At 39.8% G+C, this 18,111-nt stretch overlaps 2 protein-coding genes across 5 annotated transcripts in view; one reads left to right on the forward strand and one right to left on the reverse strand.

Moving 5' to 3' along the window:
• The first annotated feature begins 2,418 nt into the window (after nucleotides 1-2,418).
• Nucleotides 2,419-3,835, forward strand: cebpd (CCAAT enhancer binding protein delta). Its single transcript, XM_067474736.1, has one exon. The coding sequence runs from the start codon at nucleotides 2,642-2,644 to the stop codon at nucleotides 3,509-3,511; it is 870 nt and encodes a 289-aa protein (XP_067330837.1). The 5' UTR covers nucleotides 2,419-2,641; the 3' UTR covers nucleotides 3,512-3,835.
• Nucleotides 3,836-3,922: 87 nt separating this feature from the next.
• spidr (scaffold protein involved in DNA repair) overlaps nucleotides 3,923-18,111 on the reverse strand; it is a 38,368-nt gene continuing 24,179 nt past the window's right edge. For 3 of the 4 annotated variants that reach the window (XM_067474731.1, XM_067474730.1, XM_067474728.1), the window contains 10 exons: nucleotides 15,056-15,214; nucleotides 11,322-11,409; nucleotides 10,704-10,844; nucleotides 10,529-10,588; nucleotides 9,805-10,003; nucleotides 7,827-8,021; nucleotides 6,544-6,634; nucleotides 6,348-6,462; nucleotides 4,999-5,055; nucleotides 3,923-4,423 (listed from right to left, as the gene is read on the reverse strand). In XM_067474731.1, the coding sequence (XP_067330832.1) occupies nucleotides 4,304-4,423; nucleotides 4,999-5,055; nucleotides 6,348-6,462; nucleotides 6,544-6,634; nucleotides 7,827-8,021; nucleotides 9,805-10,003; nucleotides 10,529-10,588; nucleotides 10,704-10,844; nucleotides 11,322-11,409; nucleotides 15,056-15,214 (1,225 nt within the window). In that variant the 3' untranslated portion in view covers nucleotides 3,923-4,303. The remainder of the gene's footprint in view (nucleotides 4,424-4,998; nucleotides 5,056-6,347; nucleotides 6,463-6,543; nucleotides 6,635-7,826; nucleotides 8,022-9,804; nucleotides 10,004-10,528; nucleotides 10,589-10,703; nucleotides 10,845-11,321; nucleotides 11,410-15,055; nucleotides 15,215-18,111) is intronic. The other variant, XM_067474729.1, reaches the window with a different exon arrangement.

An 18,111-nucleotide genomic window follows, 5' to 3' on the forward strand; every position in this document is an offset into this window, starting at 1 on the left:
AAAATAGCTCAAATATTTAATCAAAACAAATAGGAGAAATTAATGACAAAGTTACGTAAAATGACACCGTAATTTGATAAGCGCGTAGTAATAAATTAATAAATTAATACAATACCTTTTTTAATTCATAATTTTTTAAATCATGTGCAAAAATAACTCATCTATGGATGTAGATTAAGTTAAATTGTAAATAAAATATAAATTATGTAAATGTAAATGCACTGTGTAATGTGTGACTTGCTTATACATTCACTGACCACTATGGGACACTGTCTCCTTTTTAGAAGGAGCTATGAAAGAGGAAAAGTACAGCATGCTTCCCAAGAGGAAAACATTCAAGTATTTCCAAGAAGTGTTGATTCATTTGTCATTGAAAGTTGCTTTTTATAGAACTTTCCAGACAAGATAACAAATAGCATTTTTTCATTACCTTAGGAAGTTATCAGCTACTTTTAATTTACTGTCTGCCCTCTATTATTAAATGCCATATATTGTTTTTTAATTAGTTTTATATAAAATGATTAAAAGTGGGTTTTTTTTAGGATAAATGAATACCAACCTGAATCTGAATGAGTAATAAAGTGTAATGCACAAGTAAAAAGGGATTTTCATAATGCAAACAGAAATATATATACGATATATCCTAATATATACTACAATTAAAATACACATTTTTCTGTAAAGTAAGCAGACTTTATATACTGTACTGCATAGTCTTACATATGCTCATCAACCATATTAGTATATGTAGTAATTTATTATCCACAACTCGTACAGTCATAGTCATATGTACTTCTTTTTTTTTAGCTTTTAATCATTTTACAATTGTATGTCCAGTTTTATATCCATGTAAATTGGTTCTGTTTTGCCAGTGAAAGCTAACTCAGGACACTTACAACAAGTACTACTCTTATCTACCTTCAACCCCCCATGCTTTCATGATTTATGTCATATCCTAATGACGTCCTTCAACATGACAGTACTTGCAAGTTTAAATCATGAATGTCTGTGTGGGAGATTAAGCACTGCTTAACAAAAGATATACTGTTTTGGTTTGTTATTTTCTCCATTGTAGTGCTTTTATCACAGACTGAATGTGATTAAGTACATTCTTTCACATCAGTACTACAGTTATTCTGGTATACTTGACCACATTTTGGATGGAGGAAATTTCACTTTTGGCCAATCTACATTTTTCTTACAGCTACACATTACTATATAAATTAAGATTTTAAACCCAACAAAACATTATTAAACATATTAACCAGTGGATGAGTGGTAGAGCATTGGGTTGGAATTCAGAAGGCCGCGGGTTCGAATCCCACCCCACCAGGCCCGGCCACCGTGGACGACTCTGGTGCCGGTCCCGAGCCCAGATAAAATGGGAAGGTTGTGGCAGGAAGGGCATCTGGTGTAAAAACTCATTCCAAATCAATGTGTGGAAAACATTCTGCTGTGGCGACCCCTGAAGGGACAAGCCCAAAGCCATCGATCTAATAAACACAATAAACAACCTCATACTATAATTAACATTTACAACAAGCTGCATGTCAACGAGCTAATAGAATAATGTACTGCTTGCTCTGAAGTAATCAATAATAATGATCCAATTACCTGTGGAATCTTCTGAGTAAATAACAAATGTGTGTCCAGTATGTGTCTTTCAATTGCATTTGCAGGTGAACCCACCCATGCAGCAATCCATCCATGTGTCTCCTACATGTGTACAGTATAATATGTACAATAACACGCAGGAAATGTTCTGCATCATGAGTATTTTAGCTTTATAGGTAGTTCTATACTTTTGCTGTGCACTGAACATTCTAATAGCAGATGGATTACTTCCAAGCACCTGGACATCAGCCCCTCTAGAGATGACAAAAATGATGGCATACAAAATAACAATAAATGAACTAAGAGTAAAAATACACCAGAATTGCCACAAGGGGATGTAACAGGAATACAAGAGGATACAAAATTACTTTGAAGAGATGCAAAATAATTAAAAATAAGTGCAAAACTACTACTACATTTTTTTCAGTCTTTGGTAATTTTATGCTGGGTGCCATGTGTCTCATTATCTACTCTTGTACAGGTAATTGATCTTTTTTTTTACAGTGTAATACTTCTGCTTTTACGGAAGTCGATGGCCTGAATGCACCACTGTCTGACTCATACTTTTACAGGCAGTCACATTTACGTAAATCCCAAACACCCAGGACACAACCTACAGAATGTAAACAACTATGAGCCATTCATACAACCGTAGTAAAAAGTGGGTGGCATGTGAAACACACCCCTTTCCGGCCAAACGAGAACATACAGGACACCACGTGATTCCAGATTCTATTTGACTGGCCCGTGAGAGGGCGGCACGTGTGACGTCAGCGGTGGAAACTGTACAAAACAGTCCGCGAAAGTACAGTCCTTTCACAGACTGACAAGAAAGTATTTGAGCGTCCTCGGTGACAGAAATCTGACAGGCAGCACCCAGGGTGACAAGCAGCACCTTTGAAAGGGCTTAACAGAAAGAAGTCGCTGCAGGGTGCGTGTGCACCACAGAGTTGTCACATCCCTGTTTTTTTTTTTTTTAAACAAGTTCAATTCTTTCCTAAACCACGTGGACAAATCAGCAGGGTTCATGTGTGACATATACAGCCTGGACTCCCACTGCGTGTCTCCACCATGCAACATGAGTTGGCAGATGGAGCCTGCTAACTTCTACGAGAGCACCAAGCTGGGCGGCCCGCAGCAGGGGGTCTGCAAGCCGGGCAGCCGGAACGACGGAGCGGGCGAGGACGGCACCATGGTGGAGCTGAACACTGCCCCTGCCATGTACGACGACGAGAGCGCCATCGACTTCAGCCAGTACATCGAGTCGATGACGGCCGTGCCGAACCTGGAGCTGTGCAACGACGAGCTCTTCCTAGACCTGTTTAACACTGTGAAGCAGGAGAAGGCAGAATTCTACAACATGCTGCCCGGCAGCATGCAGCAGCTGTCAGCCACATACACGGCTGAGAGGAAGGCGGACAGCGGGCTGGACAAGGGGGCATTCAGTGCACCCATCAAGCAAGAGTCCGACTGGAGTGACAGCGACATGTCCTCATCTCTGCCGTCCCAGATTGAAACCTGCGCCCAGACCTCTGTCAGCCTCCCCACGGGGCAGCCAACTCCCCCAACAACCCCGGAGCCCGCTTCCACTGTCACCTCAGCCAAATCCACCCCGCGGAAGATCGGGAGGGAAAAGGGGAAGAAGTCGGTGGACAGATACAGCGTGGAGTATCGACAGAGGCGAGAGAGGAATAACATTGCTGTGAGGAAAAGCAGGGACAAAGCCAAGAAGCGCAACATGGACATGCAGCAGAAGATGATTGAACTGAGCGCTGAAAACGACAGGCTTCATAAAACTATCGAGCAGCTAACCAGGGAGCTCACCGGGCTCCGAGATTTCTTCAAGCAGATGCCCAACTCGACCTTTGCGGGCTCCACAAGTGCAGAGAGCCGGTGACAAATGAACTGTTGCAAAAGCCGAACTTTTAGCAAACATACCTCAAGAGACATTTTGATGCTTACCATCTGTACCAGATGTATTTTAAACTTACCATAATGGCACTGGAAAATATGATGTTGCTGCCATATTTTTGTGGGATTTTATTTCTGTATTAAATTATTTTACCACTGCATTTATACGATGTTATTATACCTGATAACGGTACATGTTTTATAATTCCAACTTTGTATAAGAGCCAGAGCATGATCTTTTATATAGTTTATAACAAACTCTGAAACATTTTGTTTATGGAATATATAATAAAATTGCCGAAAACGTGAACGAGTGGCTGGTGTGTGATTAGTCTTTATCTGTGGCAGGAGGGTTTTCTCACAAGAAGCGCAACAGGAAATAGGAAGACAAGTCAGCAAAAATGCATACAGCCTTTATTGACATAGTGTCAGTGAGCTCAAATACAGAGATGACTTGGAGAAAGGCTTTCAGACCTTTTTTAAAAAAATGTCCTTCGAAAAGTCACATTCCAACTTATGAACCATGGTGGCTGCTTTGACAGACTGCGTTGCCACTGGTCCAGCCTTGGGCTGTCAGCTCCTGGTCCACAAGATCACATATCATTAACACAAACAAGACCTTGTCTTCTTGCAGCCTGTTCACTTCAGCACAGCCTGAAGCTGTCAGTGAGGCCTTCAGAGGGGAGGAGAGGAGGCCAAAACAAGGCCTAGTGTGCAGATCCTTGGAGCCAGCTGAAGCCTGAGGATTGATATCATTTGCTACTTGCTCTGACAGCCTTTAGAGGCAAATCTCTTCCAGGCCGATCCAGAGGGCAGGTTTCCTGGTGACGACTCGGACGTAGACAGCGAGGGGGCCCACCTCTTTTCCCAGGACATTCTCCACATCGTAACCTGGAAACTAAAACACATTTGGTCTCGTTTAGACCACTTTAAGCTGCAAACTTATTTGAACTGCACATGGACAAACTATTTATAGTTTTTTTTTTTTAATCTGATGATGTTACTGTGGTTGCGATTATATTTGAGAGATCTCTGTATTCAGAATATGTTATCAGCGTTCCAGAACAGAACTAAACGCGCTTGACAACTCTGCTATATAAACAGCAATTATTTCAGTATTCAAAATTTGATTAGTAGCTAGTGAGTCTATTGTAAATCTAAATAATATTTGCATACTCTTTATCATCTCCACCACTTGCTGGATTTCTGGAGAGTCAATGGTAAAACTCCAAAACAGGAAAAAAAGCATTGCAAACTTTAATAAGTCAATCCGTACTTGCATGAGGTGGTGGAAGATTATGTCAGTATTTTGGCAGCAAATGCCTTCAACTGAATCAGTGACCAGTTTGACTCAGTACAGTGCAAACTTTATTACCCTGACAGATGACTGTGCTTTCAGGGCATATTGACAAAAGATCAATGCGCTGCACAGTGCTGATGTGTTACATAAGAGTAGGTAAAGGCAAACCTTACCTCGTTACCCTCCAGTGCTGCAGTGTTGAGAATAGACATGATGGTCTTTTGCTGCAGCTGTTGCAGAGATAAAAAGGTGTGGAGCCATACAGGTCTTTTTTAATTATCACCTTAATGATATAAATGAAAACAAATGCTGCACTAAACACATTCTGCTCTATAGTCAGTGACTGATTACTGAGGGGTCAAAATATCAGCTGGCTGATAAGAAGAACTCTAATCATTTTTAATCAGTTTGGCTCACTTAGTTCCCTGATAAGAAAACCAGACCAGGTTGGTCGCAATACAAATTCCACAGTGCAGATGCACACACTGGACGATTTTATTTCTTTAACCTTTTAATGTGCAGAATATGACTTCTACCTAATTACAGAAGAGATGATTCAGCGTCTTGCTCAAGGACACTCGTCAAAAGGTTTGAGCTGAGCTCTCTGATCACTGCGCTGCCCTCCCACCCTGCTGCTCTTTGTGCTTGCTTCAGATATAACAATCAGGTTTTCCTGCTACTTCCCTCTTTATTTCTGCTGGTTAGTAAGCTTGAAGCATTGGAGACGTCAGCACTTACAATTAGCATAAACACTGGAAACCGAGGAAGATGGATTGTCTGTCACTGTTTAAAAGTCATAAAATCCACCTATCAGCACTTCCAAGTTTCACTAACTCACACATTTTGCTTTGATTCAAGTTATAATATGTAACTTAAAGTAGTGCTAGCATGACACTTGAAATCAATCTGCTTTCGTCCTCCATCCCTCTCCCTGCTCTACTATGCTCTGCCATGCACTGCACAGCCCTTCAGCTATTAGTCATTATCAGATTAAAATAAATAAAAAGAAAAGAAAAGGTACTAATCACGTAGAAGTTGTTGAAAATCTCCAACTGCCTAGAAAGGTGAACCTGGCTCAAACAATCTCTCTTTTTGTGGTCTGCTGCCAGTGCTGTTCTGCCAGTTTGACTTCACGTGTTGCTTCGACAGCACCTCTCCTCAAAAAATATTCCAAAAAGTCAAAACAACGTTTGTTTTACAGGGTGTCATGTCTCAGAGTATGTAACAGATAGGAGCAGTTTCCAAGCAGCTAGCTTGAAGAAGTTACCAGTCCCGGACGATGAATATTTCACCAGACACAACGTTTCCAACGTTAAACAATAAACAATTGTTTACTGGTGGATTTAGAGGAGTTGGTAGATAGACAAACTAAGCTAACCAGCTCCTGGTTTTATATTTAGCATTCAGCCACGGGAGTGGTTTCAGTCTTCACATTTTACTTTCAGCAAGCAGGTATTTCCCCAAATACTCCAGTTTTCATTTTAACACATGTAAGTTACGATTATTTCCACTATGTTCTCACCTTAACTTTCAAAGTACAATTAGTTAATGAAGAACAAGTCAGAAACACTTCGAGCTGAATCTTTGTGTCTGGATTATCCACTGCCGACTCACAAGACACACAGTGGAAGTTGTGACTGTGGAGAAAAGCACAATTACACTTATTATTTGCCATTGACATTCGTCAAAGTATTTCTGGTTCATTTTAAAAAGGTTACCTTTCAGCTATCATTTCTAAGTTGTCACTGCCACAGTGATTGCACACAGGCCAGGAATATGCTGTACTCTCATCCACACCAACTATCACCCCTGCAGAAATACAGTCAAAATCAACCACATTAGGCAAACAAATCATGCAAACTGAACTTTTTACCATGTATCACTTTATTTAAAATGTAGTGACAACATGCGTATTTTTATTACAAATTACATTTATATTTCACGTTCTTTTCAACTGGTGGTTGCCAAAGGAAAGATACTGATGCCTAACTAGAAACTAGAAACACTGATAAATGATCTACGTATACGTTTCAAAGTGTGTGTATATTTGTGACAGGGTGTAAGAGATAAACACATCCCTTTCATTTTTATCTGCAGCTGCAATGATAAATGCAGCAGAGACTTACTCCCTACCTAAACACCATCTAACTTGACAACCAGCGCTGCTGCCCTACAACTCAAACATGGGACCTTAAATAAGATACTGTCTTTAACGCTGATAAACTGATCATGTACTTTCTGGTCTGAGGCTTTTTCCACTGGTAATTTCCAGAAGATACTCTTCGTGCACGAGTGCAAAAGATAATATGTTTGTTTTATTTTTTCAAAGCCACCTGACCAAACATGTATGGCCATAGGGGCCAGAACCAAGAGGGTTCACAGGTTGAACTTTGCCCTCAACTGCGACACAAAGTCGACAGATGCAGATTATTATCTGAATTTCAGCAACACATTTACATACTTGGAAAGCTTCAAAGAAAGAAAAGCAATACTTTACGACAAGTACTTTTAACTGTTACCTGAAGCAAATAAGATAACATTTAAATGAACACAGGAAAAAGTTGAAATGTTTCTCCAACATAAAGCTGTGGCTAATCATATTTGAAGTTAGCAAATGTGCTTTTGGGCAAATAGTGCAATGGACCTCTAAGATAGCATTTTTTCACATTATGTTATCATCAACTAAAATTTAAAGCCTTGTGGGGAGCAGGCATGTTAATTTAATAAAAAAATGACATGGGAACTGATGTGAATCCAACAATATTTCACGTGTTTTTACTTCATAAAGTCAGAAACAATGACAGCCTGAGGACAACAAATTACAAAGAGCACAAAGTAATGCCCTAAAGCCACATCAAGGCCTTTTTGCTCAGCTGTGAACTCATAAGAGAAAAAAGTGGTTTTCATCTCCTGAAACAAAATAAACAGATGGAACATGCTCTGCAGGGATTTCTTCAGACGAACAGAAAAGCGTAGTACTGTAAAAAAGGGGGAAAATGACCTGTGAGGGTGCAGAGGCAGTTGGGTGTGGTCTCAAGACTAAGGGGATCCAGTCTTACAGGTTGGGACAGGGTCTTTGCCTGGGGCTCAGTCAGCGACTGTGGAAGTGACTCTGGTCTGGCTGTAGACTCGAGGCTGTCATCAGGATGCGCTGAACACACCTGGACTACTGAGTGCTCCACACACAGGAAGACACCTAGATGTTGACATTTTTAGGCATTATTACCAAGGAAATTCTGAAGTACCGATTGTGCTCGGTGAGAATTCAGCGGCGGAAGAAGCTCTCTGATCCTTTACTTAAGTAGAAACAGCAGTAGAAAGTAGCTACGTATACATACAGTTTTGAGGCACTGATGCCTAAATATTTCCATTTTATGCTTCTTTACAGTTCTGCAATGAAGTAGGGAAATATTGTACTTTTTGCTCCATTGCATTTATTTAATAGCTTTCTCACGCTGCAGTTTCAGGTTATTAATATGAAATAATATTGACAAAATTATCAAATTACAATTACGAATACTGCAAAACCTATCAATTAAGCGGAATGTTTTTTCTAAATATTTGAAATACTAAAAAAGTACTTAAAGTTACATAGTGTTGTTCAGGAAAATGTTTCAATACTTCTTCCACTGTTCACTAGAAGAAAAGCAATGGAAATTACCATCCCAATTCCAAAAAAGTTGGGAAGATGTGAAAACGTCAGAATCCAATGATTTGCACTCCTCATCAACCCATATTATATTCAAAATAGAACATAAACGATGTATCACATGTTGAAACTGAGACATTTTACCCTTTCACAGAAAATATCAGCTCATTTTGAATTTGGTGGAAGCAACACATCTCAAAAAAGTTGGAACAGGGGTAACAAAAAGCTGGAAAGGTTATTTTGGCTTATCCCCTTATTAAGCAGAAATGAGTATTTGTACTTTCCTTTAAGTACAGTCTTTAAGTAAGTACTGCATTCACTATTGTCTGAGACAAAAAAGACCGATGAATGTTCTGTGGTCAGATGAATCAAAATTTGAAATTATTTTTGGAAACCATGTTCTGTGGACTACAGAGGAGAGGGATCATCCAGCTTGTTATCAGCAGGCAGTTCAAAGGCTGCATCTCTAATGGTATGTGGATAGCACTTGCATATTTCAGCAAGACAATGCTAAACCACATACTGCATCTATTACAACATCATGGCTTCACAGCAGAAGAGTCCAGGTGCTGAACTGGTCTGCCTGCAGTCCAGACCTCTCACCAATAAACATTTGGTGCATCATAAAACAAAAAAATCCAGCAACAAAGGCCCAGGACTGCTGAGCAGCTAGAATCCTGCATCAGACAAGAATGGGACGACATTCCTCTCCTACAACTCCAGCAACTGGTCTCCTCACTTTCTAGAAATTTTACAGACACAGGAGGGGATGCTCCACAATGGTAAACATCACCCTGTTTCAAACATTTTGAGATGTGTTGCTGCCATCATATTCAAAATGAGCTAAAAAATTCCATGAAATGTTAAAATGTCTCAACTTCAACATCTGATATGTTGTTTATGTTCTATTGTGAATATAAAGATGGGTTGATGAGATTTGCAAATAACTGCACTCTGGTTTCATTTATGTTATACACATCTTCCCAACTTCTTTGGGAATTGAGGTTTTATTTAAATGCAAATCGCTGGTTTCATGATGCACAGTAAAACCCATAAAAAAAGAGGGTAAAAAAAAATCAATGTAGCAGAAAGAATCAACTTTCTATTCAATCCAAGCATAAAAACCTGGCACTTATTTAATGCACACTGCAACTTGACTGTTAGCTCAGGTGTGTACTGTTAGTAGCAGTAGCCTCAAACAGAGATGAGGAGCGAGCTACACGGTCTAGAAATGATTTAAAAACATTTTAAAAACATGTCGTACTCTGTAAACACCTGTAAACAAATTTTCTATGACATGTCAGGACACAATAAGCCATGTTATAGCTACCATGCTCTTTGATGGCATCTCGAAATAACAAGCAGCAGGCAGTAGGGGAATTTAGTGCTTTGAGGACAGAGGATGTGAGCACACAGGAAGTGCTCACACACAGGGCCACTGTTCGCCTGCATGGCCTGTCATGCTGCTCCTCCTGAAGACTGGGGTCTGTGAGCACCAACCAAACCTCACCCTGGCCTACATCACAGCTCTAAAAGAAAGCATACAAAGACAGAAAATGCATACATTTACTTAGAATCTGAAACAGAGTGACCTAGAAAGAGACAATTTAATGGAAACATTTCATAACTAAAGCTTCTGACATACAATTTGGTTAAAAATTGACATTTCTGTCAGCAGAAACAGCTTTGATGGGATTATTCATTCTACACACGGTGCAGGTTTGCTGGTGAAGCTGCATTAACAACTGTATGTGTGTAAGTGGTGTGAGTATGTGGCAAAGTCCACCACTTTGTTCTGTGCTGCTATCTCACCTTGGTCAAAGTTTAAAGATCTTACCAATCAATGGTAAAGAACACCCGAGCCGTACGCCGATTGTCATACATGCTGTGATATGAACACTGCATTTTACGTCAGAGCTAAAATCTTATCAGTTTGTTTGTTCAAATGATCTCAAAAAGCTGACTGAAGGGCTTTAAGGCAAATTGTTTAACTCGTTCTTTAGCTTGAATTGCATTCTAACTGTTTACTTCATTTGAGAAAAAGAGAACAATACCTGGTTTCTCTTGTATAAAACAGTAGCAACAAAACTGCAGCAACAGGTTGTCATCTCACTCTGAAAAACAAAAAACAAAAACAAAATAGAGATCAACCTCCTGAAGATAAGTTATCTCAATCTGCAGCAATTTTCTAAAATTTGCAGCATGTGTGTCTTTTGAGAGACCGTTCACCTGCAGTATATTTTGTAAGCTCCGCGTGTTCGGGGGTAGGTAGAGCAGGGACAGGTTCTGCCCCTCCGTGATTTCAACAGTGTTCTCCTGACCTGACAGCAGGTAGCAGAAACTTGGAGCTGGTCCTGCAGGGTTGCTCTCCTATAAACAACATTTGGAATTACCGTCCACGTTAACAAAAATATTGGGTGACTTCTAAATTTGTAGAAGTCACGACATATTTGACTGTCTTGCCTGATGAAACTTTCCTCAAAAAGAGGATCCCTGGTGCTCATTCCTCATCTTTATAGATTAGATATACACCAATCAGCCACAATATTAAGTTCATCTGTGGAATTTAATCTAATCCAAGACAGTGGCTATGCCATGAATTCTACTTTTTCAAGAATAGAATTTCTCAGGGTTTAGGTTGACACTGTCAGAAAAGTTGTAATTCTACTATGTGTTTATTACTGAGGTCAAAGTAGGTAGTGGAGTCGTACTAGTGTGCATTATAGGACAAGGTGCTTCGAATGTTTTAGCCACCTTATGCATTTCAAGGTGTAAGATATATATTTATATAAAATGCTCAAACCCAGACTTTCAATGAGGACGATTTCTGTTGTGGTGAGAACTTACACTGGACATTAGATACGTGCTGCCATGATCTCTCAGAGGTATTACTGGGGGCCACAGACTGTCTATCAAGCTGAAAAGTCTGGTGCGCCTGAGAGGGAGGGACAAAAAAAAAAAAAAAACAGAGTGAGGGGAGGAGAGTAAGGAGAAACTGGTGAATAATGAACTTTAGTGAGCGACTGAGCTTTCACAGCCAGTTTCACTTCCACTGAAACATGAATCTGTTAGGACAGAGCTTTAACGTCAGCTAGAATTAACAGTGAGCATGCTTGGGCTGGCAGAGCAGATACGCACAAAAACAGTTTTTTAAAAGCAGGTTGGGAAAACCGTTCACACCCTGTACAAATCACCATATCTTTGTGAGGCTAAAATAACAAGGCTTAAAAAACTAATTACAAGTTATTTTTTGCACAACCACATCTATGATCTTAGGAGCAACACACTGAAATTAGGTCATAGCCAGCGCGCTTTTATCACGTTTCATCTACGTCAAACTGATACTGGTAGCAAGGATTAAAAAATTAACTCTGGCAGAACACACCATTCTCTTTATTCATGGTCTCTTTTGTGAGTGGAGTATTTATTGAGTTCAGTGTGGCTGGTCAATGTTAGTTATTCATCCATGTGGGTGCTGTCATATCAGCCAGTGGTTTAACAACCTGTTAGTCAGCCTGTAATCACAGGGTTTCTTTGTGTGAACTGGTTCTGCAGCCCATTCAAGTCCACTGAGGCCTGCTTAAGGATGAGTAACAAAAAACTAATAGGACTCATTAAACACTGATTTTGACACAGGGATAAAATACAATAGTAAACAGTAATGAGTCTTTGTTCTCCTGTCTTAGGTACAGCTGTGGCTTTGTAGTGGAGAGTTAATCCCTTGCTTCCTTCAGTCATACTTCCATTCTTGACGACAACTGACAAGAGTATTAATCCATAAATATTAAAAGGTCAGCACTTATATAGCGCTTTTTCTACTTATTGGCACTCAAAGCGCTTTACACTGCTTCTCATTCACCCATTCACACTCACACTCACACACACACTCATACACCGATGGGGGAGTCAACACTAACCAATCACTCAGCACTCACTGTTCAGCGTCTTGCTCAAGGACACTTTGACACACGCCCGGAGGAGCCGGGGATTTTTGGACGACCGTTCCACCTTCTGTGCCAAAGTTGCCCACTTCTTACAGGTTTCTATTTAACTGGCACACATCCAAGACAATCTCACCTTTACATAATGGTGATTTTGACAGGTAATGATAGTTGCATGGTGTCTCTTCGAATAATTAATTTTGAAACAAACACATCAACAGTTGCATGGGATGGGAATAAGTAGCTCATACAGTAGCTGTAAAGCTGGAGATGTAGAGTTTTAATATGTTGGTATTAGAGGAGCATTGGAGATTGAAATGTTCATGTCTGGTTTAGGGGCTTTTTCTTATTCTTGCATGTTACTGTCTCCCAACTGACCTAAAGTATAACTTTATTCACATTTTCTAAATTAATCGTTTCCACAATCACTATAAAGATCTTAAAACCAACACCGAATGTTCTCTACTTGCATTTGGTAGGTTGTCAGTCAGCAGTCAGGATTTGCTTGTTCATCTATTGTTGTCTAAAAACAATAGAAAGACATCAGCTAGACACACAGCTCTGCTGGATGACATGTCTCCATTTAAAAATCACTGATCCCTGCATTTTTAAACAAATATTGCTCTGCATGATCCAAATCACCATTTCCTTGTACAGTGCCGCAGCAGTCAACTGTGCATACGTGACATCTCCAGGGAGTTACGGTGACTCACAAATATTTAAATTGATTAGCGCTTTTGGAGTCCATAAACAAGCCAGCCAGTGGAACAATGTGTCTGGCCGATTTGTTTGATAGTTTTAATAGTTTTTTGACAATAACTGAGGTCTATGGCACAGGTAAACACTCTTATCCAGGCTACAGGCTGACAAATAAATGCAAATAGAGAGGTTCAATGTTGGTTTGAGCATCTGTATGGTAAAGGCTGACAACATGAGTAATTTCGTTTTAATTTAGTTAATTTATCACTGGTTATCCTTTAACTACTGTTTTGTTTTTGTATATTTTTTTTAGGTTTCCATATGGCTGAATGTATCATAAATACATGTGCCAATTTTTAAGCTGTGTTGTGTTATGTGTATGCATGTAAAGCCGAGTAAGTCAGTTTATATATACCCCACACCCCTCAAAGACTGACACTGGTAAATGATCACTTTACTGGCTTTCATGTTGAGCAGGATGAAATGATTGATACCACATCAACATCTGTTAAATGTAAACCTTCAGCCAGTAGTGTTTAGCACAATGTAGCACAAACATGGGCAGAAACAGTTAACAGTCAGTAATGAACATGTTAATTAGCTTCATGCTTGTTCGGTTAGTTTAGGGAAGGTTGTGGCTTTGTTCTTGGGACAGGTTACAATCAAATCAACATGTGAATACTTGTTTTTCCTTGAGTTTAATTAGTGAGTTTTAGCAAAAGTTAAGACCTACAACCAACATCCAAACAACAAAGTAAGGATGGGGGCATCTTGTGAACATGTAGACATATAGACAATCAAATATGATGGATGCAAGTCCAATATAAGTCTCAAAGCTTATCACAGACCAAAACTCATTTATTATACTGAGGCAGCAAAATACACCATGTATCACCATGGAAATTTGATAATTTTTCCAACTATAACAGGAAAAAGTGTAGAAAAATCACCTTACAAAATAACCCAGCACTGTCTTTGTGGCTGATGGTGCAGTGGGTTGTGCCGAAGCTGAACAAGGTACACGTTTTTTTAACAGACAACATTAACAAGAATGTGGGGGCTGTATTTTTCTACAAACATGAGCTTTAAGTGCTGGTAGGTGGATTATGTTATGTGAACACAGCCAGGACACCTCTTCCACCCTTGTATTCAGTCTTTATGCTAAGCTAAGTGAACCAGCTGCCCGCTGTAGCTTCATATTAAAACAGACTTTAAAGTGGCACTGATCTTTTGATCTTACAGTCCTTGGAGGTACAGATTATGAGAAAATGCTTAGAGGTCAAGTAGTGACCATTTCTAAGAAACTGGAGAAAAATGAATGCCTGATTTATTCCAAACAGGCCCACGTGTTTTTCCACTTGAGCTAATAATATGGCCCATATGTGTGCACTGAAGATAGCCCATCCATCAGTCTGACCACAGACAACCTCCAGAGACATTATAGGCTGCGGTGTCATTGAAAATACCAAAGATGTAAACATACCCTGAGCCGGTTACTAAATGTCCCCATGTCAGTTCTTCTAACTGCTTCTAATCTGGGAACCTGACTGTGGAAACTCACAAGGAGACCGTGCACCTTGGTATCACTTTACATGTAAACACAGTGCCACTGCTGGGAGGACAGCGTAATCCGGTTCATATGAGCTGCGGACACTACATTCTTATTGTTCTGCAAAGGAAGATAATTAAGGTTTCAAAATTGCATTCAAGTATAAAAATGCTGCGGTTTACAAAACAATACAATACAGTAAAAGATTCACATGAGGCACTAAGTTTATTGTGTGTTTAATGGTTTAACTTGGGACAGAGAGGACAAAGCCCTGAGACTACCCTGCTACCATGTCATGTCAGAACGTGTCTACCAAAGGCATTTACAAAGCACCGTTGTCCCAGTTATCCTCATCTAAGAGGGACAGGTACTGTGGAGTGTGTGGGTCTCACCTTTCTCGAGTGACCCGTTGAACCACTTTAATGCCTCTCAGCACACAGGTCTTGCCCTCCCACATCCGGGAGTATTGGTGGAGGTCATCTTTGCTGGGGAGGAGGTGGAGCTGGACTAAGCTGAACATCCCATAACTGTCCTGGACAAGAACACACATCCTGGAGTGAAAGGAAAAAGAGCAGATAGAAAATTAGCTTTGGCTGATCCAAAATTTTTTATATGCACTTATCCTGTTGATTGTGGTCGGTGGAGTCAACAAACAAAAGTTTCTGTGCACATCTCTCAGAAAAAAATATTGTATAGTGTGTATCTTTGAGTGTGCGCTAATAAACACACCGGGTGCATTCCTTGCTATTAAAACAGTTGCAGAGCTGATTTTTTTTTAGCTACTTCCATTTGTTGCTCTTTTTGGCTTTTAGTGTCATTAATAGTGCTTAGTGGACGTGTGGCAGAAGACATCATTAATATGCTTGTTGTTGTTGTTGTTGTTGTCATGCACCGAAACAAACCTGTATACAATTTGTAAAAGGACAGCTGTGTTGAGAATTGGTTATTTCATTTTCATTTTTAGGTATGTGCACTGAAAATACTGAAAATGACTAGCATTCTTATAAAAAGCACACAATTTGAATCCACGTATATGTTATCAAACATCTTAAACTTTTTTGCCATTATGTAGGGGATAAAGTACGGCTAAATTTAGGGAGACTTCATGGTCGTCGTCAGTTAAGACAGTTTTGTCAGTTGATTTTTTTTGTTTTGTTTTGTTTTTAAGAAAACTTGAAGAACTTGGTGAGCAGAGTGCTTTTGTTCTGGCTGCACCTGTACCTGAATGGGCTTGGATGAGCATGTAACCCAGGTTTGTAAAAAGACACCCGTACGAGGAACGTTAAATTACAAACCTGATAGTTTATTATTTAGGAGTTATATTAGAAGTTTTTGTGGAAGTATTTTCCATTACTTCTTTGGCAATAATACAGTTTTTTCGTTGATTTTCATAAATACTTACCTTCAGAGTGTTATATATTTAGAAAGTAACAAAAATAAAACAGAACTGCTCTCAGTGACACAGTGACAATGCACATTTCAGACCTAGTAGTGATGTTTTGGTAGTTAGTTGGTAGCTGGTGGCTGGTTTGACAGGCTGGTGCTGACAGAAAAGACCTTTTGCCTACAAAGTTGTGAGGCAGTGAACTTCTGTGTATTCCTGCACTCTGCTGCTCCCAGCGAGTGTGGATGCTGAATGGCTATAGACTCTAGTATCTCAGTCAAGCCCAGACACAGCCCATGTCCCAGCCCTGAGAGTAAACAGTAGAGTTCATATCCCCTGGTTAGACAAGCAACAGCCAAGAAGAGAAGAGAAGGAGGAAGAAACAGAAAAATACAGGAAAAATGTCAGCATGCCCATCATGCATGTGCACATCTCAGACACTGGGAAAGTGGGGAGACTGTTTTCAGCCACCTGATTGGACCTATAAATGTCTTCTGTTGGTAAACATGAGGTCCGTCTGTGTTTGTTTTAAGAGACCTGGAAATAGATATCTAAATAACATGCCTCACATGACTTATGGTGTTGCAGGCCAATGTTTTAACCAAGATTATTCTCAGTTGTTTGCTTAAATCACAAACCAAAATCAGAAATGTACAACATTTTGTTAAAACAAGGAAGGCTGAACACAAAACTAACACAAAGTTTCTGCTGCTTTTACAGCCTCCAAGCTTTAAAGTGTCTAACAGATTCTTTCAAAAGAAGCGAGTAAACTGTTTTTGACCTGCAACAACAACAACAACAACAAAAAAATCATAACCAATAAGCTAAAACTAATACTATTTTCAGTATGAATTAATCTGCCCTTATCAGTGTTTTATTCTTTGTCTACAATGTCACTCAAAAATATGTGTACTGATATTCACTTTAGTGGCACAGCAGAGAGAGAAACTTTTTATTTTACACAAGCTGAAAGCAGCAAATATTGTGACAATTTTGCTTTATAAATTGAGTAGAATTATATGACATAGAGCAATATCAGCACTATTCAGTTAAGATTTAATTTCAGATAATGAACTTTAAAACTTTAGGGAGGCAATGTTAACATCTTTCCAGGGACTACAGATGAAAAATAGCCTTTTGGCTAATTCTGGCATATTTGCTTAAATGCTTATTAATGTACACTGTCCCCGTCAAATGAATGAATGTTCTTTCCGCTTATCCCGTAAGTTCAGGGTCGCGACAGCGGATCATTGTCCGCATGTTGATTTGGCACAGTTTTTACGCTGGATGTCCTTCCTGACGCAACCCTCCCCAATTTCTACCGGGCTTGGTCTGGCACTGCACAACTGGGGAGGGGAATGGGCTGTTAGGGGTTCAGTTTCTTGCCCAGAGACACTTCGACACTATAGCCAGGGCTCAGGGATCGAACCGCTGACCTTGTGATCCGAGGACAACTGCCTTTACCTACTGAGGTACAGCCGCCCCCCACTGTCAAAACAAAACAAGATTTAACATACAGTACATAAATACAGCTGCTGGACTGTTATATCTACTTAAATGTTAATATACTTTCACTTTTTGTGGAGCTTCTTTAAACCTAAACAAAATAAAATAATAATAATAAAATAAAATACAAAATAAAAAGTGTGAAATCCGATGTGACACTTGACTGATATGGGAGACTCATGGTGGTACCAGCTTAATATTAACAACTCTCTATTCAGTCCCTCCTCTTAACTGTTCACAGACCAGCTTCCTCAAACACCGACCCTCAGTTAAAAAACTCCTCAGCCATTGGCCGGTTTTAGTCACAGGCTGTTTTCAGGAATTTGTTTTTGTGAGTGATCACAGAAAATTCTTAGCAACTCAGGCTTTCTTCCAGGAACTTCAATCCACTGAGCCTGTGCAAGCAACATGCATGCACACGTACGCACACGCACAAACCAGCGCACATACAAGCACACATACACACACACAAGTTCCTTACACATAGTCACACTGTGTGCACATACAAGCCATGCACTTGCACATTACTTGGCAACACAGTAAGTAAGCAACCCACAC

This window comes from Channa argus, chromosome 14 (assembly GCF_033026475.1).
Source record: "Channa argus isolate prfri chromosome 14, Channa argus male v1.0, whole genome shotgun sequence".
Lineage (NCBI taxonomy): Eukaryota > Metazoa > Chordata > Actinopteri > Anabantiformes > Channidae > Channa > Channa argus.